This window comes from Motacilla alba, chromosome 10 (assembly GCF_015832195.1).
Source record: "Motacilla alba alba isolate MOTALB_02 chromosome 10, Motacilla_alba_V1.0_pri, whole genome shotgun sequence".
Taxonomy (NCBI): domain Eukaryota; kingdom Metazoa; phylum Chordata; class Aves; order Passeriformes; family Motacillidae; genus Motacilla; species Motacilla alba.
The window spans coordinates 12,184,260-12,211,472 of NC_052025.1; the positions used below are offsets into that span (position 1 = coordinate 12,184,260).

Below are 27,213 nucleotides of genomic sequence, written 5' to 3' on the forward strand. Positions count from 1 at the left end.
GCTATTGGCCATTTGTTTAGTTACAGGAAAGATAATGCTTTATGGCAGCAATTGACTGCTTTAGTTTGTAATTTTTTATGCTTTTGTTGTTGTTTAAAACTACCTTACAAATATGTGTGTCTAACATCACAAACTTAATTTAAGTGGAAAAGAAGAATTATGGTCTCAGAATACACTGATGTGCATCTGTAGTAGCTGTGTCCATCTTGGGTGTGCAAATAATGGATTCACAGCTGCTGAGAGCCAAGTGCAGTGTGAAAAGATTCTCTTGGAAGATGGTTTGATAGACATAGTTGGCACAAAACTGCCCAAAGTAGCAAAGAATAGTGGCCAAAGATGCCTGAAATTACAGGGTTTAGGACATGTTTGGTTAGACTGCCTGTTTGTTTAAAATAAACTCAACCCGTTGTGTCCCAGGAAATCTGTGCTTAGGAGTGTGATGGACTCTAGGTAGGAACTCTGCTCATGCACTCCAGATCTGGTCAGGAGGGAAGTGGATGGAATTGCAGCACCTGCACGAGCAGAGTCAGGGTGAAAAGTGAAGATGAATCCAGGGCATTCAGGTTGCTCCTGCTGCTAAAGGACTGTGCCTGTGGAAGCACCTGTTCCTTGTGCCCCGTTACTCGGGCAGAGAGCTGGAAGAAAAAGCTTTTAGCTCTGAAGTTAATTTGGCTTACTGATGTAATGGTTTGTTTAAATATTTGAAAAAGCGCCAGTTGCAGCACAGAGTTAAACTTTGAGTCAGACATATCACTTACTGATGTTGATCTGGCTAGATTTTGGTGGGGTTTTTTTCTTGGTACAGATTCCTGACTGACTTGGTTGATTGTAAATGACCATTTGATTCAAATACTATGAAGTTGGACAAGTGGGAGCCAATACTTTGTATAATTGGGGAGGTTTTATTATTACTCAGATTGCATTCAATCAAATGCTTTGCTTAGAATTGTTTCCCTTCTGCCTTATTACCAGTTAGGGACAAAAGGCACCAAGTAGTGTGGTCCACATCATTTTGCAGAGGATGAGCACAGTATCAGCTGTCTTCATTCAATACTGGTATGGTGTTACTTTTTCTTTAAGGTGCTAAAATCCAAGTGTCTTGGATAAAAGGTCCTAATTGAACCATAATGGTTGATCTTGTGGAATACTTCAGTATCAAAAGTATGAAACTGTAACTGAGTCCTTGTTCTAAAATAAAAGATGTCACTAAACTTACTGTTTTGAAGAGTACTAAAACCTTTTAAATAGATCTGCATTTGGTTATGTATTCAAGAGGCAGACTAACTCATCTTTGGTTTCTGTATGTAAGGACTAAATAATGTTGATGAAGGTTCCAGTTGATTCATTTTATTTAAGTTTAATTATATTTGTATGAATTTAGATGAAAGGAACCTTTGCAGCTACACTTCATTAAACAGGCCTGTACCTGTTTGAGTGGAAAATTAAAATTTGTTCCTTCAGGATTAACTATTACTTTTTATATTCTACTGCTAATGCAGATGTGCAGCGGAGTTGAGAAGAGTCTCAGTGATACTTGGATAGTTGAGATGTGCAGTCCAATTTTTGTGCATAACTAATTTATCATTTGGTCACATATTCTGGGTTAGCACCACCTTTTGTAAACAATGTTGCTTCTCATCTCAAGGGAAGAACAGAGGTCAGATGAAACTATAAAAATGAAATATTAATGAGTTTTTGCTTTTCAAAGTTATGGTATAGAGGTGACAATTCAGATTTTGATCAGAAATACATGGAAGTGCAGTTTTGTATTCCTCTTAATGTTTTTTTCCTTTTTGATCGGGTTGGGTTTGAGTTGGAGAAACAATTACTGCACTATAGCTATAGCCCAGGTTTTGAGTATAGGTACTTCAGTCATTCATAAATCTACATTTACAGTACATTGGGTCTTTCCCCTTTGTAGTTAAAAGGAGCTTTGTCGAAACTGAACCAGCCAATTGACTTTTTTTCTTTGGTTGGTTGGTTGTTTCTGGGTCAGTTTCCCGTGCCAAATGCAGGTGAGTCTTGTGCCACATAGCTTAATCAAATTTCAAAGTGTTTGGGGTTGTTCTTGTTTTTGGTTTGTTTTTTTTTTTTTTTTTTAGGTTTTTAATCTGTGTGATGACTTGGCAGTTGCTTTTTATATAAAACACAAAATGCTGCCTTCACAAAATAGGTCTATTTTACTCTTCCATTTTTCTTCTCCCTTTTTCATGCTTTACACTAAACAAATACTGAAATATACCAGTAATATATGGCAGTCTGGCAGGAGCTGCTTTACCCCAGCCAATCTTTCTCTGCTGTCAGAGTTCATTACCCAAGAATAACCTGAATTGCCTTTTAAAACTGGTAAAGTCTTTGAGACAGTTGCACTTGTCTTGGGACAGTGTTACATAACTAAATGTTTGGTGATGATTTAAGAAGCCCAAACCCTACCACACATATTTTTATATATATATATTAAATATCCTCCAAAAGTTACATAAGTCCAGGAATATTCTGAGTACCTCAGAAGATGAAGTCTTTGGAAGCTTATCAGGCTTTCAATATCAGATTTTTTTGGTTCCACATACAGGACATTGAGATACCTCCTTTAAAACTAATATCAGCCAGTAGGGTGGTAATTACACCTCTTACTATTTCCTTTTTTTTTTTTTTTTAGTTCTATACAGAGGTACATGGAAAATCCTCTGTTTTCATGACAGTGAAACAGCTGCTGCCTTTCTCCTCCCAGCATAGTAGCTTCTCTGTTCTAGTGCTATAACTAACTTTTCTGAGCTACTGCTAAATTTTTAACCCAGCTGTCCTACTCAGAAAAAACAGTTTGTCAGTGATGCTACACAGGATGTGGTTGCACTTTGTGAAAAATTTCCAATGGACAATCAACTTTTTATGTAATAAAATACTGGAAAAAATAGTCTGAGTTTTGTTGATTTGGGGTTTTTCCTTAAACTGCTCTGATACAAACTACAAACTACAGGATTTCTGATCTTAGAGTGGTCAAAGCAGTTCTCTGAACAGTCAGGTCAGTCTTGACTTCCAAGGGAATCTACTCTTCTGCCACTGTTCCTGAACTCTTTCAATTTTGTCCTAAAAAGGAAATGATAAATTAAAACACCATTTTGTAAAGATACGGAACAACCTACATTTATCTGATATTTGCTACTGTTCTCAATGGGTTTCTGGTAAGGCTTATAAATTATTTCCATTCTTTTATCTGTGGTTCATTTCCTTTTTTAATCAGGAAGTAACACTGCCTTTTCCAGAGGTTTGTTCTTTTAATTGCATTGGATATTTATAGAAATTCAAAGAACTTTTGCCTGAATAGAGGGGATGCCTCTGGTTTTAAAATGCTAATTCATTGGTAATGTCATGTTTTTCTTTATTAAGATTGCCATCCTGCTGGGTCCATTGCTATTTCACAGTTCTTACTCTGGGATAAAATGAACTATTTTTGAGTGTCACTATTTTTTATATTTTATACTATGCCCTTTTAACAGGACAAATCCCACTGAATTCAGGTAGTACCAAATGGCCAGGAAGGAAAAGAAGGAAAATCACTCCACTTGGATTTTTGGATGATGGTATTTTTTCTCCTGCAGCAGTCAGGTGGTGGAGGGGGCTGGACACCGTGGCTCCGGAGCAGGAGAGCTCTGTGCAGAGCAGTTTTTGATTAGCATTTAATCAAAATGCTGTAGCACACAACAATCAGGCACTGCACAGAGCCAGGCTTTAGCCAGGCACAGATGGGAAATGCTTTGTTCCTTTTTGGTGTGATGCTACTTAAGAGACCAGTGTTAATGCTGGCTGGGTTACCAGTGGCATTATATCAATTGTCTCTGTGATAGGAAAACCAGACCTGTTAACCATCATGTAAATTAACAGTAATAATGGTAATAATTAATTATTTTAATTGCTGTTATATATTATTTTTTTATTTTAATATTACATAGACATTGGTATTTTGGGAGGGAAAAATGGGACAGTTAAAGAAGCTTCAGCCTTTTCCCTCTCTTATGGACAAAGGCTACAACTTCTCAGAAACAGAATCTTTTTTCTTTCTTACTCCAGAATCACTGTGTCTCTGCTGCAGTGGGACAGAAGACACCCTTGTGTTTTACAGAAGAGCGACTGCAATGCTTTAATTCATGGAGTTTATAACCCAAACTTTTTTCCCTTAGGTAATTTATTGGTACCTCAAAAAAACCTGTGGGCCCATCTTTACTGCCTGTAACATCTGCTGCTTTTAAAGTAATTATCAGTTGTGTCTGAGCAGAGGCTGGACTTGGGTGTTGGCACCCTGCCCACCAGTTCTGAGGGAGGCACTGACCAGAGAACTGAGCACTCATTAAATCATTAATATTTAAATCAGCTCGGCTGCCTTAATTGGTGCAGAGTAACATGTCATCAGGGCTCTGTGTGCATTGGAAAACACACAGCAAGGCCCTGGAATTTGCTTGCAAGGTGCAAGGATTGAACAGCACCATGAAGTGGTCTGATCTTACTGTAACTTTATTACATATAAAGTTTTCTCTCTAGGGAGGAAGACTGAATTGTACACGAATAATTGTAGTACAAGGGTGTATTGAAAACAAGATCATGATTAAGCACTTGCTGAGTCAATATAAAAATAAGCAAAAAGGTTTAATAGGTGTATTTATGTGACAATTGCTGTTATTTCTGAGATTCATGCCTGAAAGCCATCTTGTACATTTGGGATTTTTTAACTTGTCCTTCCTGCAACTCCATTTCATTCAACTTCTTTTTGCAAAAAATTTAGAAATGAGTCAGTTTTCATCCCTTCATCTAAAATGATATTTCAGAAGTGTCCAAAATAGTACATATTTGAAATTACATGAGACTTTTATGTGAGTATTTTATTATTCATCCTGCCAGTTGTATCCACAGCCATACCCTGTGCCTTGGCAGCCCTTGATAGTCAGCTGCTGTCTTTCAGGTGCTGTACAGCATGTTAATCACTGGGTGGACTTTAGATAATTGCACTTATAATAGGATGCAGTTGCCAGGACCTTAATGGAAGCACAGACATGCAAATGCTCTGGCATTTAAGACAGCAGTTGAGCACAAGATCTTGAAAAAACAACTGTCTTGCCTTTAATGTGGGTACCAGGTAGATTGTTGGGAGCTAATGAGCTGTGTAACCTAATGAGGGCAAGACCACTTTCCTTTTCATCACCACTCCTCTCAGCCTCTGTTCCCACATAACATCGCCATTTAAGCCATATTGCTCAGTGCTCAGACAACCCAACGAAGGCCTGAAATTATTTCAGCCGTGTTATTTCTGGCAGTAGTGATAAGCCAGGACAGCCTCACTTTCTGGGATGAGAAAATCAGAGCAGTCCGTGCTCAAGAGAGAGAGCTCTAGCATTGAATACTGGAGCTTTCTACAGGAAAGCAGAAATAAATGAGCTGCATCCATTTCCTTGGGTGCTGCTATCAGCTGCTGCTTTTGCTTTCGGGTGAGGTATTTGTGCTTTAAGAAACATTATCCTGCACTACTCAACCTACAGCAGCACAGGAGGAGAGGAGATGGGGTTATGGTGGGGCTGGCCGTTTCATTGTGGTCTCACATTACACCCTCTGGCAAAGGAAGAGAGAGAATTATTTGTAGGGGGCTTCCTCCCGAGCAATTTCCTGTTGTATCCTGTCACTGTTCCCTTATCACAGGCCCCTTACCATGTCCTGACAGTGCTGAGACACTCCAGCTGAGCCTTACACTCTGAAATTGCAAACAGATCCGTTTGCGAAGTGCTGGAGCTCTCGCTCCGTTTCGTGGTTAAGGTTATTCAGTGAGTGAATAATACCCACGCTGAGGGAGCCCCGCAGGCAGGAGCTCCTGCAGCCCTGGTTCGGACACTCGCTCCCCATCCTCGGCTCAGAAGGGGAGGGCAGAACAGCCCCTGAGAGCATCCCTGCACCTCGCAGCTGGCCCAGGAGATGGGACAGCTCCGTTTGGCCCCGGTGCCCGGGAGAGGCTCCAAGGAACGGCAGGGCTCGGCCGGGACCGGGAGCGCCGGGAGCCGAGCCCGGCCGCGGCCACGAGAGGGCGCGCGCGGACAGGGAACGGCCTGCTCCCGCTAAAAATCAATACATTAATATAATAAATGTAACTCTATCATAATCATATCATATCATATCATATCATATCATATCATATCATATCATATCATATCATATCATAATCATATATCTAACATATAGTATATATTTCAATAATTATATAGTAATAATATATAATATATATTATATAATATTATATAATATATAATATATTAATGTAATATATTAATAATAAATAGTAATATAATATACTATGCTATAATATAACATAATATAATATATAATATATTGTAATATATATTATAATATATTCTATAGTATATTATATTATATATATATTACATACAGTATATATTATATTGTAATATAATATTATAATATATTATATAATATATTATATAGTATATTATATATTTTAATAATAATATATATTATGATATATAATATAGTATATATTATATAGTACATAGTATATGGTATATAGTATACATTATATATTATATATATTATATATTATATATAATAATATATGATGCATAATACAGTATAATATAAATTATATATTATGTATATTTTAATAATAATATATTATTATATTAGTATATATTATATTAGTATATATTATATTATATTATATTATATTATATTATATTATATTATATTATATTATATTATATTATTATTATTATATTATATTGTATTATCATACATATAAAATAAATTATAATATATTATAATGTGGCATTTCTAGACATGGTTTAGCAGTGGACTTTGGAATGCTTGGTTATGACTGTTGGACTCAATGACCTTGGGGGTCTTTTCCAAGATAAACGATTCCATTCTCTTCTAGTCTATAATACCCATTTAATAATTTATATTATCTTTATAATATATAATCTAAATATTAAATCATGTTCTATTTTATGAAACTTATTAAATGATGTTCTATTTTTATGCCTTTCAATCTCAGGTAACAGAACCACTCAGCCATCCCTAGTCCCAAACACACAGATACACATGCACACACAGGGCAGCAGTGGCACAGCAGTGATGTCTGCCTGCGTGCTGGCAGGAGTTGAGGTGGGGGGAACCCTCTTCACATCTCCCTTTGAGCCCCTCGAGTTCAGTGCATTTCCATTTTCCTGGCCTGCCACCCCATAGTGCCCCACCTGCCCCGCACAGAGGCCTTTCCATGGCTGTAATATCCCCCCTCCCATTCCCATCTCCTTCCCTTCCCATCCCCCTCTCTCAGATCCTGCAGCAGTGAAAATTGTCTGGTCTGTGTGGCCTGGCCAACAAATGCAGACAGGTTTGTCTTTTGAAATAAGTAGGGAGACAAAAATAAAAGTAAGAAATTTGCACAGAATATTTATTTTGATAAACATTGTGTACTCCAAACAACTACATGTTATTTCAGTTGTAAGCCACAATCCTTTGGAAACGACGTCCCAAGAGCTCTTGTCATCATAAACCCGACAGTCAATGCACCACCACGGTCTGTGGACATAGAGAGCTTTCAAGTGCAAAGCAGATTATCAGAAAAGACACATTGCCAACCTCCTCAACAAACTGGACAATGCTCAACTCCAGTAAAAATGCTTCGTATGTCTGCAATTTAGTTGTCTTAGTGCCATTGTAATAAATTAATAGAAAATATATCTTTTTTTTTCATTGGAAAGTCTATAAGAAAATGTACAAACATCTAACTCCGAAAAAGGACCAGCTGTTTCGGCGACAGGTAAAACAAGCAATTGAACAGAGGCAATAAAACCCAAACATCCGAACAAACAAAGAGACAAACAAACAAAATGCAACCAAAAAAACCCCACTCCACCAATGGCAACTGTGTAGGCAAACATGGAAACATCTGCAGTAATAAAACCTTAGAGAGAGGGTCACTGCAGCTCCTGCAGGGGCTGGGCAGAGGAGGCGAGTTGGGAATTCACTGGTCAGAGTGTGCACGTGCAGCTTCTAGAACAGTCAGAGGCTGAACAGCAATCACTGGGCGCAGAGCTCTGGCTGACTGGCGATGGCAGCAGGCTCCATTCTGTCTCCAGAGGACACATGGATGGCTCCAGGCTGTGCAGGTCACCAGGAACCCTGGGCATTTCCCTGCACACAGCCCCCATGCTCTGCTGCCCCTCGGGCTGCAGCCTGCAGTGATTCCCTGCAGGTGTTCCCAGCAGGAGACCCTCCCCAGCTCCAAAACAGGCCCCATGTGCCAGGCTCAGCATCACAGGACAAGCTGCTTAAGTTTTCTCTCTTAGTAAGGTGAGATATTTTAGGAAAGGAAAAGAAAAAGGTTTTTCCTAGAGCCAAGTCTCATGCTTTCACCCTGAGAATTCCCAAAACGGCAAAATCAGAAGCTACACTTCAGCTCAAAGGCAACATGCTCCTAGAAGCTGGACACAGCTGTTTAGGGGACAGACCCACCTGGTGGGATGCTCCTGGGTGTTTACACTCCTAGAGGGAGCAGGAGAGGGGAAATGGCCGTGGCCAGTGGAGCACTGCAGAGGGCAACCCCGGCACTGAGGCTTGCACAAAGCCAAATCCCACTCCAGGCACATCCCAAGCCTGGCTTTCCTGCCCACCATCTGCTAAGTGCTCCTGAAGGAAATACTCCTTGTCCAGGAAATACTCCTGCTTTGGTCCATCTCCTGGAAGCAAATGCGTTCCACCAAAACTGCTGCAATTACTGGCACTGGCTCAGGGCAGGGAGAAGGTTTAGACAGCCCAAACTGACACACCCAGGGGAATTCCTGTTCATCTCTTCCCTTGAATTCATGGATCTGGCACTGTTGTGGCCATCATGGGACATCAGATAAATGTTTTGGATGATCATGGCTGAAACACCAGTGAGACTGACTCGTTCATGGAATAATTTGCGAAATCCCCAAACTATTATAAGAATTTTGGGGAATAAATAACCCACCTCATTTGCCTTTTACAAATGTTGCCCATTCACTCTGCAAACAGCACAAATGCCTAAGAAGCACTCATTACTAGACTCTTGTTGGGAAGCTGGGAGGGAACGCTTGGCTCTGCTTCTTTTTTTTTTTTTTTTTGTTAAATACAATACACATGACATTCAGTGAATTCAAAACAATTTTGTAGTAAGACTGAAAAGAACATTTCCAGTTTCAAAACCCAGGAGAGGCTTGAGTGGAATGTAACCTACAGTATATCGAAATTTTGTTCATGCTCGCTTTGACATTCAGAGCAACTTATCTAAACCAGTATCTGCACAGCCTTTGGAATGACAAACAAAATCCTTGCTTTTTAGTCTAACTTCAAGGTAGCATTTTTGATGCTGTGGGGAAAAAAACCCAACTTAATTACATAAACAAAGTAGCCATCAGCAATTGGAATAATTTATGTGGCAGTGGGGACAGGCAGAGATAAAGTGGGGAAATAAACCCAAGTCTTACTGGCAAGACTGACATTCTTTAAAAGCTTGTCATGATGTCTTTCACACTTCCCCCCTGCCCTCAGATTTCTAAGAACAGCCACAGCCTCCAGAAACGCCTGTGTGATATTTTGGAGCAACTGACAGAAATATCACTGAACACTAGAAATGCTTTCAGTGTTTTGCAGGAGAATGTTAACATCCCACCTTCAAGAGATGCCCCTGTAAAGCCCTGATCCCTCTGATCTGCCATCATTACCCAGGTCTTTGTTTGAAGCAGGGGGAAAGGAGGTACAGGACATCCAGCTAGTGCATTGGGATTCCCACTTTAATTCTTCAGCCACCTGGCAAGACCTCATCCAGGTCTCATGTAACTCTTACAGGAGGACCAAGACATAACATCTTAAGCCTGAAGACAGGATCAGAAAGCAACACACAGCAGAGCAGTCTGATCCTGTTCCCTCTGATGTCCTGGGAAAGGTGAGGGCAGCTCACCCTATTTGATGGTGAATAAGGTGAGTCCCAGTATTCCTAGTCAAAAATTGGAAGCCTTGAATTGGGATGGCATTAGCTGGCAACCATGAATTGATCCTGCATCTTGTAACACATGAATGGGAAAGGCTGAGAAAATACATGTGGTAATTGACATTGCTCTCCCTCTAGCCTGCAGCTGGCTTGTGGAAGGAAAATTTCCTATTTGCACAGCCACTATTAAAACTCCTTGATCCATAGGAAAAACGCAGTTTTCTGAGGAAGCAGGAATAGGTGGCTCCATCAGTCTCTGCTGGCATGTTTTGTCCACTCCTTCTGTCATTTCTTCCCCAGCTATGTGCCGTGGGCTGCATGTATGACACACACCCCAAAGAGCTTGATCAAACCTCACAGAAGCTTTAGGGGAAATGCTTACTGTCCAGTCACACTTCCCAGCATCCAGGAAATCACTCAAATCCACTCTTTCTCCACCAGATTGTCAACCAGTCTTTGAACTGGCATTCCATGTCTGCGTGAGCAGCTAGTTACACTACGGAAAAGGAAAAGTCGACTTAGAGGATGGTGGAAGCAACAATCCTTGATGGTCTTCAGACCAAGAGCTCCCCTTCAAGAGGCAGCAGTGACACCAGTCAGTCCCGGAGCGCTGACGGAAGCAGCGCCTGCAGACACAGCCCAGGCCCTGCTCAGAGCCGGCCCCGGCGCCTGAGCCAGCCCGGGGCACGCGCGGCTCACAGCTCTTCTGTCACATGTGCCCACTCCAGCTACTTACAGTGACATTTCTTTTGGAACAGCAACAACAACAACAAAATGCTACACTGGTGGCGCGGGCGGGCGAGGCCTGCGCAGAGCGGTCAGCAGTCCGTCCGTCCGTCCATCCGTCCCACGGGGCGGTGCTGGCAGCACAGCAGGGTGTCCTCACAACTTCATTTTCTTCACCACAGGAATTGGCAGTGCTTGGTAGATTTTAGCTGAGTCCTCGTTCGTGACCAGCTTCACCCAGACGGGGCGGAAGCTGCCTTTGAAGCCGACAAAAGCCATTTTCTCTGCAAATCAGAGCAAATACATTTGGAGTGTGCCAGGAGTGCACCAGAAACCCACCTGTGTGCACGGCTACACCTCATGGCTGGAGGGGTACAGGTGCACAAGAGCCATGTGTGCGACACACACACACAGATGGAATCATGCCAAAAGCTCCTAGAGCTGATTGCAGCAATGTGCACGTGGAGCTGTGTTCTAATGCAATATGTGATGCTCTGAAATCAACATGCTTTGTGCCATCGAGTCAGAATGTTTCAAGAGAAACCAGCTATAAACAAGTTCAGACAAGTGAAAAATCCTGGTTCGGGGCATTTAGTGGGTGAAAAGGCTCAATATTTTTATTATTTAAAGGTCTTTTTATCTAAACTTAATCTGGAAAATCAAATCTCCTGGGTTATTTACTTCTAAGAAAAACTGCCAGTGTGCTTTTTCTATCTGCAGTTTTAAATGGAGCACATTACCCAAAGCTGCAGTGGATACAACCTTTCTGAATGAATAAATTACTACTTCCAGGATGTTTGAGCACATGCTGATAGGAACAAGCAAGGCAAAGTTCAGAAGCAGAAAAACTGACCCTTTACTGGAATAATGGGAGGTTAGAAATGAGTTTTTAAAAACTGGTTACCTTTTAACCTCAAAGCCTCTCCTGCTCCAAGTTTCTCCAGTACTTTAGTCCATGGTCCTCTTGAAATGAATCTTCCTTTAGATGTCACCAGCACTATGGAGCTGAAGGAAACAAAGAGGTGTGTAAATGGGTGAAGAGTCAGAACACCTTCCTCACTTTTTTTTTTGTCCTGAGTACTGGTAACTCCTGCCTCTGGGTGGTTTCAGCTTTAATGCTTTTCAATGCTTTCCAACAGTTTGGTCATAGATTATTTTTCCAGTTATGCAAAACCCATTAGAAAGCAAAAGTCACATTTTTTTTATTTTTAAACATGGTTTTCTAGGATGACTTAAATGTTTCCAACCTGCAGTTCCATCCTGCTTTGCTCAGAGAAACCCATCTTCTCCCTGGGATGTCCTTAGCAAGACTCAAACAATTTCTTGTTCTTTCATTAGCAGATTAAACCTGAATAAATTCACTTCCCCTAAACTTTTGTTGACCTTACTTGTTCCTTTCAGTGTGCTTCTCTTTTAAAAGCGTGTTAATATTATTACTACTACTCCTGATCAGAAACTGGACTTAGCCAGGATTGGGATTTTTGTAAAGCAGGATGATGGCCTCTCTGAAAAGCCTACTTATTTTTTATATGGAAGAAAAGTGAGAAATTACCATGCTTCCCTGAAGTAACTATGTGATGTGATTTTTGAAACCTCTAGAATTATTTAAGACAATAGAAACACATCTGCCTGCACCTGCATGGCACTCTGCTCAAGCCTCCCCCAAGTCTCTAGAGTAAATGCCAGAACAATATCCTGTGGATCTGCCCACAGCTATTTCAGAAGATTTGTCAACAAAGCGCTCATATTTGTATTAAATGTGACTCATCAGATTTCAAATCCAAACAGATTTAATAACAATTAAATATGTTCACTTCCCACGAGCACTCCACAAGCTAATGTGGGGACAACCCCTTTGGTTAGTGGTGTTTCTGATGTGGTTCCAATTCTCCTTCCAGCAGAAGAAGCCATTGTCCTCCAAGATGCAGGAACATCTTTTGGCTACTTACCAATTATTCCCAAAACTCTGCATTCCTGGATGCCCATACTTAAAATACAAAATAATCCAGCCTTTAGGTGTGGGCAGGGGAATGTGCAAAGGGGAATGTATTTTATTAGAGGAATTATCTGCAATTTGAGAAAACTTACATGCAGTAAAAAAAATGCAAGCTGTGTGCAACTGTATGGATCAGTGCTTTGTGAATTTAAATCTGCAGTTTGTCTATAACCCACAAGATAAATGTAGCTCTGCAGTTTATTAATCACATGCAGCCCTGCACATTATCTGGGGCTCAATCAGTCCCTGAATCAAAGAGTGTGCATCCTGCTGCTGCCTGCATGTCCTGCACACATTTGGGCTCTTTTAGAGTCATCAGGCACAAAAATACACTGGGTGCATTGCTCTGCTATTGGGTGTCTGGCCCACGCTGGGTGATAAAATCCAAGAAAAAGATGAGTGTAATGCAGCATTCTTGTACATTGCACCTTAGAGAGAACAGATCGTTTACTCACTGATCTTTGATGTTGTTGACATAATTCTCTATCTGTGCTGGGATTCCTTGTAGAATGGAGTTTTTGAACGTTACTCGATCAACAACTTTTCCATGGTGTCCATCAATCACAACCAGCTGGATACCCTCTTCAGTGAGGAAAAACCTGACACCATCAACCTGGGCAGGGGGAAAAACATTCTTCATCTCTCACAGTAACAGAATTGCAAACAACCACCTGTAAGAAGCACTGATAATCTTGAGTCTCAGGACTGCTGTTTGCTTCAAAGGGCAGAATTCCAGGTCTCTGAGATCCTGCAATCCTGCCTGTCAGGAGAAGATACAGCCTTTTTTTTTTTCTTTTTTTTTTTTTTTTCCCAAAATACAAAGCCAAAATTACCCGAATTTAACTCTCCATGGTAATTTTGTAAGCATGTTTTCCATGATGATAAAGCAAGTGGTGTAGAATTGCACCCCATTTTAAGTTCTTTGAGAGGATTTGCTCACCTCAATGTATGCAAAGTCATCCTTCAGGTGGAAGTACTGTTTCTTGTAAGTTTCTATTTTCACTTCAATTAGGTGGTCCTTCGTCTTCTGTTTGCAAAACGAAAAAAAACAGATTTTCTAGTGAGAATGTCCATTACCTGAATGCTGCATTTCCAATGAAAACATTTCAAACCCTGAAATTCCATCAACAAGGAAGCTACATAATAAGCACTGACCCGCCAAATTAAATTGCTAATGAAACTGGGCACAATGGTAACCTCTCTGCTCATCCTGTCACCAGTTAAGCTGTTTCACTCAATGGCAGAGTGATTCTTACTTTGCAGAACTGATACATAATTCTCCAAGGCTTTGCTGTGTATTCCTGTTTCAAGGGCAATGAGTGAAAAAAGCCCAAATAACAGATAAATACCCCACTTCCTCCCCCAGAGCCAGACTGGATACTGGACATTGTGTTATGCATTGTATAAATGAGAATAATTCAGCACTACTATTCACTCCCCTGTCTGTCACTGCTCTTACAGCCTGGAGGAGCTGGAGGCTCCAAAATCCCATTCACTGGACCAACCTGTCTTCCAGCTCATCAGTTTTCACCCTGTGCTTTCAAGAACAGCGCATCACATCAGAGCCCCAAAAGAACAAGTATGCAGCTTGCAATGGCTCTCCTCACATTCCAAGAATCTGTTTCAAATTATTTCACCTGCCTGAACCATTTCAGAAAATCAGGCACAGCATATGCCGACCCTGGCACTAAATTTTTCTACATCTGCGGGCTCAATATGTGCCAGATTTACAAGAGCAGTGATTCCGTGATAAGAAATCTGCTGCTTTACCAGTTGTGCACTGGAGAGCTTCTTTGGCATTGGCACTTCCACTATGGGTGTCTCAATGTACTTGGGGTAGGCTGTGGCTTCACAGTCGCTGACACCAGCTGTCTTTGGGATCACAGCTTTGATTCTTATTCGCTCACAGCCCTTTACAGAGCAGAAGGCAAACTTCTCCTTCTCATTTTGAGCTTTGAGTTTCAGAAACAGCAACCTGCAGGCAGGAAAAAAAACAACAAAAAAACAAACAGCATCCTTTAAACATTTTGTGCAAAAACACACTGTTTTGGTGGACTCTTCCCTACGGCTTGCAATAATTTTCATTGCAACCCTTGGCCCTGTGTTTTATGGTGCCCAACATCCCACGGGCACATAAAAGGGAACACTCATCCCAGAAATGGTTTAGGGAGCTCATGGAAAGTAAAACAGAGAAATCAGATAGCACCTGAACACCTTCTGAGCTCTATTCTATAGTGATACATATATGTAGAAATAGATGCTTTGTATTTTAGTCTTTCTTTCTTTCCCATTATTTTAATCCCTTAAAATAACAGGCTTTGCACTTAGCTCCTGTGCATCCCTGTCATGGTGTTTATAAATAGTTGTTCAAAACAATAAGGGATGTGCATGTCTTCAGTTAAGTTTCATGGTCAGCACATTGCTTTTGTCTTTTTTTCTTTTCTAACTTATATTCACTTGGAAAAGCATTTCCCAGAGTAACTGGCAGTGCAGCAGGGGCTGTGAATGACTGGCAGGCCTGGAAGTCCCAGGGAAATGAAACACTGGTCACATTCCCAGAAAACCTTCCCAGTTTGGTTGCAATCCCTGCTAGTGGCATTAGGCAAACAGCTCACAGCTCCAGCAGCATTCCCAAAGCATGTCCAAACCAGCAAGGCCTGCTGTCTTACCCAGTGTCCTCATCCCAGTAGTAGTACCCTTTGGTAGGGTATCTGTGCTCCAGTTTCTCCATTTGGGACGTTCTGTAGAAGGTTCCAGTTTTGTATGTTTTCTTCAAGAGACGGTTGTGGATGTCTGAGAGAATGGAAAATGTTGTCCCTTTAGGATAGCAAAACCCTACTTGGATCCAGTCATTCCTAAAAATAGCAAAGACTCACATTGTAACAAGTTATAACAGAACTATTATTTTCCTGGGCATGCTAGAAGCCAAACTAAATAATTTACAATAAGTTTTTTCCTGTCCAATTAAAATTGTCATGGTTTAGAATGGATTAATGCAACATAAATTAGACATAACAACCATGGGTTAGTTAAGCAACGTAGGGCAGATCTGCTTCTGACTTCTACACCTGTGACTTCCATGCACCAGGAATGAATTAGCTCTGAACTTCCAAAAATGAACTGTGTTCTCTTATAGAGCTTCCTGGGGGAGGAAACAGGAACCTGAGATGGCTCATGAAAAGATGAACTCAATGGACTTCCTGTAACAGGCATGTTCATTCTGGAAGAGCTCATGAGGTGATGACCTCGCCCATTAAAAATGTGCAGTTACATGATTGCACTGGAATGCTGGGACTCAGTTCACTCACTTGTTGAAGTTGATGAGCCATATGGCCAGCTCTTCAGGGGCTGTCTTGTCCCAGTGGATGGTGTAGCCTTTCCTCAGAGTTACAACTGGCTGATACTGCTGGTAATGAGTGCTTTTGCTCAAAGCCCCTTCCAAGTAGAGTGGGTGATTGTGGTAGTCATTTTTTATTATTTTCATTTTCAGGTTGGCTGGTTTGTAGGCTTGGATGTATATCTAGATGGGAAAAAAAACAAAAAACAAAAAACCAAAAACCAAAAAACAGATCACCAAGAGTTTAATGAACTACAGTGAAAGGTTCAGACAATTTATAGATGTGAGCTGGAGCAAGTCCTGTGTGCTGGGCAGGAACCTGTGGGCTGTGCACTTATGTTCTTATGCTTCCATTTCAACAAAGCAAATGGTTTTCAGAAGAAAAAAAAAAAAGGCTCATTTCCTCATCCACTGAGTTCAAGTGCATGTGCCATGCCAGAGGCTGCAGCAGGGCTGAGATATTCCACAGCATCCTGCAACCCTCAGCAGCATGACAGTATCTACCTCAGACATCTGACTTGTGCTGAACAAGGATCCTTCTGTCTGGCTTTCAGAAGCCTGAAGCCCAGCTCAGTGGTTAGAAACTGGATGTAGGGGCACTACACACAAAAAACCCCAACTGTTGCAACACACGAGACAAAATCAGGCACTCTCAGCAGAGGAAAGTGAGGAGTCTCATGGCAGCAGCTCTCAGGTCTCCTGTGGTGGGAAGAATGGTTTGGTGGTCACACACAGGATGAAAGACCATGAAAGCTGAAGTCTAATTTCGACTCATCAGCACATTTCCCATAACACTGTGGGCAACACTTCCCTCCATAAATCAGGGAAAAATAACCAGCTGACAGCCCATGGATTTATGAATATTAATCTGTGAATGCCCACAGAGCTCTCAGGAGGCTTCAGGCAGAAGTTGTTGGAGCTGTCAGCAGCCAAGACCAAGGTTTCACAAAATGCACCACAGTATTTCTCATGTTCAAAGCCACCTGTGCAGACATGCTGATAAATAAACACTCAGCACTCTGAAGAAAGTCCATTTCTACAGGTCAAGCTTTAAAGTGCCAAGAAATTTTAAACAAACCAAGGTGATAATGATACTGCAAGGTGAGCAGCCTTACCTGTGCAAAGTGCCCGCTGCAGATGGAGCCTCTCCAGTCGGGCACATCAATGCAGTCAGGGTGCTTGATTAACCAGTTATCTTCTTTGATCAGGTATGAGCCTGGATATTCTGACACAGAACCATCTACATCATGAAAAACTGATGTTTTGTCACCATCCATGTCGAGATCATTGAACCACGGGCCAGGCTCTCCAAAGAAGACTCTTGAAGTAATCTAAACAAAACAGTGGAACAAATTTACATGTCCAGAAAGGAATTCATCACTTAGAGTACAATAAAAGGATGCCCTTCGTCACTACAGTGGCTCAAGTTACGCATTTTCTGACTTAAAAGGTGTGTTTGACTTGTCAGGCAGAGCAGACACACATTTCCCTGCTGACCATGGGGGAAAGGCTAAAAAAACCACAGTTTCAGCCTCACCAGTGGGAAGGTCTGTTTGAAAATTCTGGAGGAAGGTTCAGGAGTCTGGGCGATTTCACAAGAGCCACTTCACTCATTGTTTGCTAACACAGTTTCAAAGTTCCAAGCCACATGAAGTCATACCAATGTGGGAAACAGTCAGCCCTGGGAAATGGCTGCTCAGGCAACTTCTGACTGATATTTTTATCCAGCATAAATAAATGTCATGTCACTAGCCTGCCTTGTGCAATGTGAGAGTGACCAACCAACACTTTTAGGGGAATTTTGCCTTTCCCATCGTATTTGGCACTGGTCAGCACTTTTCCTGACCTGTGAGCAAGCCTGCTAATTTTTTGAAAATTAGGCAACACAAATCATTTCAGCCCAACCACTTTATTTATTTATTTGTTTGTAATGTTTGGCAGCTGGATTTAACAGCCGCTAAAGGTGAACCTCAGTGAAACAGTTAGCACGTCTTTGTGCAGGCAAACACAAAAATAACTTAAAAGAACAGGCCACAGGACGGGTTCAGACCAGCACCCAGAGGTTCATACTGTAATTCAAAATTTGGCAAACATCTTTTGGCTGGACTCTGCTCTCATTTATGTCTGCAGAACTGGAGTCTGGAATTACCCTGGTGTGCAGGGCTGCAGAATTATCCTGCATCAGCTCAGTTTCACTGGCTGTTCCCCAAAATCAGTATTTTCTGCTTCTAGGTCAGTCAGGCCTTTCAGAACAGACTTCCTTCTGTTGCTTTAATATTATACCACTGTTGAAAATAAAGGGGGGCTGATTCTTCAGTTTCTGAGTCGTACAGAAATTGAAATTATTTTCGCTTCAATGTTGCTATGGTTTTTTTTTTAACTGTTCCCTGCATCTGTTTTGCTGCAAACCTGACAGACAATTGGACCTTCTTGTTATTGCACCCATCACATTTCCTCTTTCTTTTCGTTGTTAGACTTCTGGCAAAGACAATCGGCAAGATTTTCTCCTTTTTGCCCACACCCCCATTTCCAAGGCAGGGAGGGCTGTCTGGGGAGGTGACTCACGGGGACATCTTCGAAGCGGATGGCGGTGACGTTGTTGTTGGGGCAGCTCTGCCAGGCGTTGTTGAGGCGGAAGGCGAGGGCACTCGTGTGCCGCCCGTCCAGCGCCGCGAACTTGCGGAACGTGCAGTTCTGGACGTTGATGGGCCCGTCATAGAACTGAATCCCTCGGATGGGGAAATCCCTAAAATACATTCAGGGGAGACAGAGAGACTTGGTCATGGCACGTTAGCATCAGGAGAAGACGTGTTCTAGACACGCACGGTCCCACAGCGCTTGTTTCGTGGCTGCTTTCGCTTCTTGCAGGCCATAGGATGACTCCTAAGTTCCTGCCTTGGAAGAGAAGGGATTTCCCTTCTTTTCAGCTCTCTTATCCTTGCAAGTTCAGCTCAAGTTCTCTCGTGTTGAACAGATCATCTTTATTTAGCCTGTACTTCTCCAGGGAAGGAAGTAACAGCAATGCCAAAGGACTGAGCTAAAGATGAATAAATTCGTGTTTGCCATCAGAAATGAGTTCTGCAGCAGTGAAACCTGAAACTCAGCAGAGCTGTGCAGACTCCTTGGGCTGACTAGTGGCAGGGCTCAAAACAAGTCCCACCACATGTTTCAAAGGGATTTGGAGAGAAGCATTGCAAATGAACTGCAATAAAAAAATGTTTTTGAAAACAAGGAAAGGTCCTACAATCTATAGAGCTAAGAAGAGTTGACGGGGCAGATTAATTAATCTTTATCAGCCTTTTCTGATATCAGCTGCAAGGTAAAGAAGACACCATTTTCATACCAATTAAATGAACAAGATGCTTAAGATCTTTAAGAGGCTAAGATAAGACATTTCAAATTTCACTTATGATAAATAAATTTGAGCCCTTCCTCATATGATCCCTTAGAGAATTCTGAGTTTCTGCATACAACATTCAAGATGAGATATGTCCACATATGTGTAAAGGATATTAGGAGAGTCATAGCAGAATGGGTTTTCATTATTGCTATAGTTTATAATAAGTCTGCAGCATCACTGCTGACAGCAAAATTGAGGCCTGCAATACGGCAGAAAAGCATCAGCTGATGTGTTTGCTCACTGTGGGGCTACTGTTAGGATAACAGTGTTTTTAGGAAGCAAAAGCATTGCACTTGCAAACCAGTCTGTAGGACTAAGGTCTAGGAGGCCATACATAAAGTTCACTGGCCATTTCAAAACTGCTTAACAAAGGCATCAAAGTCCTTTGCAGGAGCAACAGTAACAGCAGCACTGAGCACACACATAAGCACATGCAAGCCTAGAAGGGGCTTCTGTGAGCCTGCCTGGCTGCTGCTGGAGCTCAGCTCATTGCTCAGCACTGCTGATCCCAGGTACAGAGGTGCCCTGGTAGCACAGAGTACTCTTGCTGTCCTCTCAAATCCCCTTGCAAAGGGGAGGGGGAAGGAAAGAGGAGCTTGATCTGTCTTGGCAGCCTGCAAGGATGTACCTGCCAGCAGCAGCTGCACAGTGAGGACTCTGGGACTGGGAAACATGAAATTAAATCCTTTCTGTGTAATGGTTATTGAACCGAACAGCGCTGAGGAAAGCACACCGGGCTGGATTTGTGCTGGGAGCGGGAACCGCGAGTGCTTGGATGCGCTGAGCTGAACTTACGGGCCGATGGGCAGGGTCCTTCCCCGGTGATCCAGACCCCCAGGCCCCCAGATCTCATTGTCCATCGTCTCGGTGCCCAGGTTTCCACTCTCACCCACAAACAGGCTGTTCTTGATTTCCTGCTTGGAGCCGTCGTCGTGAGGGAAGGTCCCACCGCTGAGAAGAAAGGGCAGGAGGTGAAAGGGCTGCTGAGCCCCAGCCCTGTGCCCAGGCTGCCACCCAGCCCTGCCACACTTACCTCGCCAAGGTCAGCCCAATGCCGTTGTCAGCAAACCTGCCACGAGAAGAGAGATGCTTCAGAAGACATTTGGGGTCACTTTGGTTTGTCATGCCAAACTATAACAAGCAAACTAGTGGAGGACAGCAGGGATTAATTACTGTACAGTGCTCAGGGGGAACTCGGGTTTTTCCAGACATGTTCCCATTCCAGTTTTAGAAGATCTCTTTTGGCACATCTTGCAGAATTTGCAGATCACATGAAGGAGCAGACACACACCTGATTGTTCCAGCTGGGGTTAAAATGGTGATTACTAGCCATAGTTTCTTTGCCTGATTAAGTTTTATCCCTTTGTCTAATGATCACATGTTTTTCTCTGGTAGATAAAAAATCATGCTTATCTCCCACTCCAACCAGCTTTTATTATTTAATGGTGCTTTGCCTTACACACTGTGCTTCCCCGTCTTCATGTTTCACAAACTGTTTCCATAAAAGAGCTTTGCAAGGTGATAAAAAAAGAGTAGCTTGGCTTCTCTTTCCTCAACAGGAATACAGAGATCAGAGCTTCCTCATTAAAAATAATAATTAAAAAAAAAATTATAATATCTTTCTATTTTGCTGAAATTTCAGGGTAAGATAAATCACAGATGTTGGTCCTTGACTGCTGCTTAGAAAATGCTACAATGAATTGACACTTCGAGTCAGTCTTGATGGTGTCTTCACACCGGCATCACCTCCCACGTCTGCCACTGATCCTGGCAGCGGCTTGGGAGCAGATCGCCTCACTGTGCTGCTGTCTGTAGGTGGCAGCCCTTCCCACCCTATGGCCCCCTTGCTTCTCTGCAGGCCACAGTAACGCTGGCCCTGTTAATGGGATACATAAATTAGATTCTAGCCATAGAAAAGGAAATGGCTCTGGCTCTAAAGACAATTACAGCTTGATGGCTGCTTCCTCCAATTCACACACACTCAGAGATTTGCTGCTGGAAACTCATAAAGCACTTGGTGTTTTAGCACCCTGCCTTTGCTCCAGCAAAGGATATTCAGCAATGCAAATGTCCCAGTGACCTGAGTGGGATCTCTGAGGACAACGCTTGCTGGCCTTGGAGCAGGGTGGATTCTTGTGGGTCAGAAGAAACACAAACTGTATTGCTCAATGTGACATTTCTCAGTGTTCTGCTACAGCCCCATTCTCATCAGGTCACTGCTGCCAGCTTATCCCGCTGGCTGCTTTAAGAGGTTTGGGTCACTCAAAGGTAAGAAAGCTCTGGCTGGGAACTGGACACCAGATATCAGCGTGGCAGCCATTCCCACCAGGGTTATCACAATATCCCTCCTAAAAGGGCTTTTTCCTTTTTCTCCTCTTCTCTAGGATTGATGTCAGGAGCCTGGCTCAGAAACAGAAACTGCAGCAGATCATCTGTTTTCAAGTGCAAAACAAATATCAGCTCTGGCCAGGGCAGGAAATGGCCTTCAAAGAACACAACACACTCTTGCCCAGACTCTCTCCCTTGCTGCTGTGATGCATAGTTTTATGTCTGCTTCATCAGTACCTGCTTATTCAGCATTACACTGAACCACATAAAACTGATCTGTGACCAGGCTGAGCCAGGAAAGGTGGTGCATTTCACTGTTTTCTTTTCAAAGCACCTCATCTTTAATATTAAAAATAAATTAGGTTTTATTTTTAGTTATTTGCATCTGTGTATCTGTGTGTGTGTATTGTGACAATTTATTGCTGGGCAGCAATCACACAGAGAAACAACCTGAGGGATCCTCAGCTCAGACAAAGCTTTGTTTGCGTAAAATAATGCCTGTGGTGGCTTAACATTTCATCTTCGTTTTAATCTCGGCCATATGAAAGGTGCAAAGCGATATAAATAGTCTGAACCACAGCTATGCTTGCCATAAACACCAGGCTGAACTCTGAGAGTTGAAATAAGGCAAAACTCACTGGCAGTTGTCCAGCCACACATCTCCACCTCGCAGCCAAGCCCCGTGATCCTGATTCTTGTAGGCAATAAAGCCCTCAATTATTGCAGGTTCCCTGGGCTTCAAAGGATCAGCATCCTTGTGTGGGCTGTACCTGCAAGCAGAAGAAGAGAGGAAAGGTTGGCGAGGGAAGGTGGCCTTGCTGCCTGCACGGCCCTGCTCAGCATCTGCTTTATGGTAACTCAGGAACAGCTCAGGGACCACACTCCATCCACGTAGCGTGTCTGCTCAAGCTGTGATGGCCAGGCCCAGCTGCCAAGGGAAGGAAGGTCCAGGCGAGGCAGTTGTAAAGACCTGCTCCAAGTTTCCTTTCACCTTTCCGGTATTGTATTGCTGATATATTGCTGAAAGCATGGAAAGTTTATTATTGCTCCCAAAAGTTCCAGATATTTTTTTAAATCTCTTACTGCTATCCTTTAGCGTGTTCCTGTTATTTTGATAAATATCCTTTCGTTTTCCCTTTTGAGCATTCTTATCTCCTAACTCTGGCTATACTGTGGCCATGAGTACCACTGCCAAATTTTTCTTGCTGTGGAAAGGAATTTAAAAATCTTGGAGAAGGGCTGAGAGTATGTCCTTCACTACTCCCACTACACAGGACACACGTACAAGATTTAGTAACCCTGAAGTCCTCAGTATGATGAAATATTGGCTTGATTTGGTGAAAAAAGCAGACAGAAGCAGAAACTGCAGCAATGTGGGCCCTCAGCTGCTCCCTGACAGCCACTGCTTGGGCCACAGGATCTGAGCAAGGTGATGCTGAGCTTAGCTGTCATTTACCCTGTCCTGAGGCACCACGCTCCTTTCTGCTCTTAGAGGAGCATCCTCCATCACACTGCGCAGCTTAGAAAACCTGACAGATGAGTATCCAACTCAGTGCCAGCAACGGATGGTCCAGAGATTAAAATTCATTCCTCACCATGGATAGCGAGGCCAAGCTGTCAAATTGCTAACAGATATTCAATAGCACTTTGCTTTGCTTAATAAGCCATCATATCAATCTAAAACTGAGCATCAGGCTGATAGGGTTCCAATAAATGAATATTGCTTTGGCAGCTTCATCACTGTGAATTTACTTTCAGAGACAGATTTAGTATCAGCTCTTGTGAATTCCCCAGGCATTGTAAAGTACAGATATTTTGAGTTGGATTCCAATTTCATTCACATCCATGATAACTGGAGGAACACTACAGGGTCCAGAATTCGACTTGGACATTTAATGCTGTTACTGAATGCAGAATAATCTCTCCAACTCTGTCAGTGTCCAGCCTAGCTCACAGTTTGCTCCAGCCAGCCCAACTTTAGTCATTTATTCAGTTCACTCTTGACACGTGAAAGGTGGAAAATGGAATAAATAATCTGAGCTGCAGTTTATGCTGCTGGGTAATCCCCGAGCACAACCATGAGTGCATTATGAATTGTTTGGCTTCTAAGGGCCATTCCTGCCCTTGTATGGCAAGGGAGAAATTGCCTTTTCTAACCACTAACTGCGCCTGTGGCAGCAGGCAGATCCCCAAGGCACGTGTTCAGCTGCTTGGAAAAGCAGCATCAGGCTCCCAAGAGCAGGCTGCTCCTAAGGTTTTTTTTTTAGCAGCTACTTTTACCATTGAATTAATTGCTTCAATGAACTGAGCATTTAAATAATGTAAATAACATTCACTTTTGAACATCTTTTAGCATCAGCTGTTAGCCAGGGCGCCAGGGTGATGTGGGTAACTGATATCTGAGCTCCTGGCTGGGCTCTCCTGGGAAGGAAGATGGATCTCACCCTTGTAATGCTTGCCCAGTGCATGACTACAGTAGTCTGGGTAACCCACACCCCAGAGATGAGAAGGAGATAGAGTTGTCATTCTCCCCTGCTGAGCAGAGGCTTTCAGCAGGTTTCTCTTCCTTACATGGTTTCTTCTGTCAAGAAATGCAGAGGTGGGGGAATGTAGGTTAGGGTACAACTGGAGGCAATTGCTCTGTTAGGAAAGAAACTATGAAATTTGAGAGTGTTTAAGTCCTTTCGCATGTCTGGGGGTTGGTAACTACGAGCCAGACTCAACCTCTAACGAGATACAAGGGTGCAAGTGCAGCCCTTTCCTCAGCCTCCTCTGGGGCCAGCTCTGGGGAAAGAGTGGGTTCTCAGAAGCCACCAGACCACAGTAGGTCTGCTGATATGATACAGTCTATAGAGAGGTTTCCATTATTTCTAAATTACTCCATTAGACCACAGAGAGGCTGTGCACAGCAGCACAAATGAAGGATCCCTCTGTGTATTCAATTGTGATTGTTACTGCAGTGTCAGACTTGGAACTAGACTGAAATCTGAAATCAAAGCATGAGCTCCATGACATAAGCACTCCCTGTTCAAGCAGGTTCTAAAAGAACAAACAAAATTAATAGCATCCCCAAGAAATACTCAATTTTTTTATTCCTAAGAAACTCTTGCAGCAAGTTCTGCCCAGAGGGACTGTTGACCAGGCAGTGAATTTTCTTCCTTATCTAAAAAATTCAAAAATCAATGGAACACACTACAGCAGATGTAATATCCAAGCCAGCTCAGCTCAGAGCTAAAGAACAAGGATGAAACCAGAAGGGGGTGGGTGTTGAGGGTCCCTTATAAAGGAGAATGGAGAGATAAAGGAGAATGGAGAGATGAAGTCAGAAATGGCAAGGTGTATCTAAGTGACGATCTTTCCTCAAAAAGAGACACCCCAAAGGCATTGCAATGATTCTTGTGAGCTTCCCTGGAGCAACTTCATAGCTTTCAGACAGTGTTTTAGAGAAGTCTTTTCCAAATCAAACTATGCAAAACACTTTACCTTCCAGAAATCAGTGTCAGGATAGGTCTTTTGTCCTTGGCAGAGGCTGGGGTGGTTTTAACGCCATTATCAATGATCATTCCAGCCTAAAGGAAAACAAGAATGCAATTATCACGGTATATAATAATATATTTATAAGTATTTATAAATTTTACAGCTCTTTCCATCTCCAGACTCTACCTCCAATTGTTCTAAGCCAAAGGCACCCATATGATGCTAAGAACAGCTTCTGTTAATAGCAGGTGAAACAGAGGGCTGCCAGAACTATCCAGACTTGCATATACCCCCCCAAAATTGCTGCAAATTTCCAAAGCTGCACTTTTCTCATAATTGCATGTATTCCCACACACCTAAACCTTCTGCTTCAGTCTAAAGCCCTCAGTAACACACAGCCCCACAACACAGCCCGTTCAGGAGCAAATAAGCAGAGAAGGCGATTAGACACAGCGGCCGTGCTTATCCCCCAAGAAGCTGTTCAGGTAATTGCCAGCATTGGCAGCTGAGGTGCATAATTAGACAGGCTGCCAGCAGATGCTCCTGGAGGCAGTATTGCAGGAGCACAGAGGCAGGGAAGCAGCCTGAGCAGAGGGGAGAGCCGCTCTGGATGCCCATGGCCAAGCGGAGCAGGTGCCGGCTGGCTCCGAGCGCTCCCGCGAGCTGCCTTATCTGAGACACAAACAAGCGTGCAGAGCTCCAAGGGAAACAGAAGGCATAGGCTCTAATAGCTTGCAGGCCCAGGGAGCTGGAGTGAGGGATGGGGGTTGCTCCCAGGGCAGCGTTCCCGTTCCCGTTGCATGCAGACTCACCCGGTAGTTGGAATGCGCGCGGTTGTTGGAGAATTTCCCCATCGGCATGTGCTCGGAGTAGCCAGGGGAATACATGCCTGCCGAGGGGCCTGTGGGCACGTGGTGCAGCACAAACCAAAAGCCTGTTTCCTGAGAGAGAGAAGGCATATCTGAGACTTTGCTGGTCTGCACTGGCCGCAGGAGAGCCACAAGGCACACACCAGGATATTTCAGGACAAATCACAGCCATTGACCCATGTAACGCTCTGTAGCAAAGAGTTCAACGCACATGAACATTGATATTCACCCTTCAGGCTGCCTCAGGTTAAGTTTTGGCATCAATATTGGAGCATAAGTGAGACTTTCCAAATTTAGAAAATCAATAATTTTTACTTAGTTGCCTAAAAATTAAGAAGGAGTCCTAATACAGGTACCCAAGATTTGAAAACTTTGGAAAGACCACATCTCTCTGTTTTCTTGTTTTTATTCTTCTCAGGACAATAAGGGCTCCCGATGTGACCAAAAATGCCTGTGAAATTAGCATTAGGGCTGGCTGAAATTTCAGAGCACCATGACTGTACTACAATCAACAATATCATTGCCAAAGGCTTCTCTGTGACTCCACAGTCACATTTATTTAATTTATTCAGGCTGCACATTGTGGAATATTGTTAAATCCAGCTCTAGAAACAGCAAGTGACAAAAAGTTTGGAGCAAAAGTAAAACCATTCTTTTTATTGGTGGCACCAGCCACATTAATGTGTGTCTCAATCAAGCAGCTTTAAAAATGTCTGTGTCACAAAAGTAGTTTTTTATTCCAGTGAGAGTCTCCCTCAGCCTTGCAGGGCTGTCACTGGCCCGAGCTGTTACCAAACAACAAACTTGTGCACTCACTTCAGATCCAGCAGCTGCACAGTTTATAAGGTTGTTGTGTGGGTTGGCTATCCAGAAGGTGGATACAGCACTGCAGGTCAGAAAAACAAAGAATAACACAAAAATGACACTTTGAGCACACACCAGAGTCATCCATAAACTCCCCCAGTGCAGGCAGGGCTGATACCTCCCTAGATAAGGGGCCCTGCCCAGGGACAAGAGGAATGTGTTTTTTCTTTCTCTTCTCATACCTCGTGTCCTCTGTGGTTTGACAGA

General features: G+C 42.8%; 1 protein-coding gene across 10 annotated transcripts in view; it reads right to left on the minus strand.

Annotated features, from left to right (window-relative positions):
• Positions 1-7,426: 7,426 nt before the first annotated feature.
• LOC119705019 (cell migration inducing hyaluronidase 1) overlaps positions 7,427-27,213 on the minus strand; it is a 98,000-nt gene continuing 78,213 nt past the window's right edge. For all 10 annotated transcript variants that reach the window (XM_038146929.1, XM_038146923.1, XM_038146931.1 and 7 more), the window contains exons 15-29: positions 26,959-27,028; positions 26,086-26,214; positions 25,280-25,365; positions 22,435-22,566; positions 20,502-20,537; positions 20,264-20,419; positions 18,634-18,814; positions 17,184-17,399; positions 16,040-16,251; positions 15,401-15,586; positions 14,502-14,706; positions 13,672-13,758; positions 13,187-13,344; positions 11,640-11,740; positions 7,427-11,019 (exon numbers count right to left, since the gene is read on the minus strand). In XM_038146929.1, the coding sequence (XP_038002857.1) occupies positions 10,892-11,019; positions 11,640-11,740; positions 13,187-13,344; positions 13,672-13,758; positions 14,502-14,706; positions 15,401-15,586; positions 16,040-16,251; positions 17,184-17,399; positions 18,634-18,814; positions 20,264-20,419; positions 20,502-20,537; positions 22,435-22,566; positions 25,280-25,365; positions 26,086-26,214; positions 26,959-27,028 (2,083 nt within the window). In that variant the 3' untranslated portion in view covers positions 7,427-10,891. The remainder of the gene's footprint in view (positions 11,020-11,639; positions 11,741-13,186; positions 13,345-13,671; positions 13,759-14,501; positions 14,707-15,400; positions 15,587-16,039; positions 16,252-17,183; positions 17,400-18,633; positions 18,815-20,263; positions 20,420-20,501; positions 20,538-22,434; positions 22,567-25,279; positions 25,366-26,085; positions 26,215-26,958; positions 27,029-27,213) is intronic.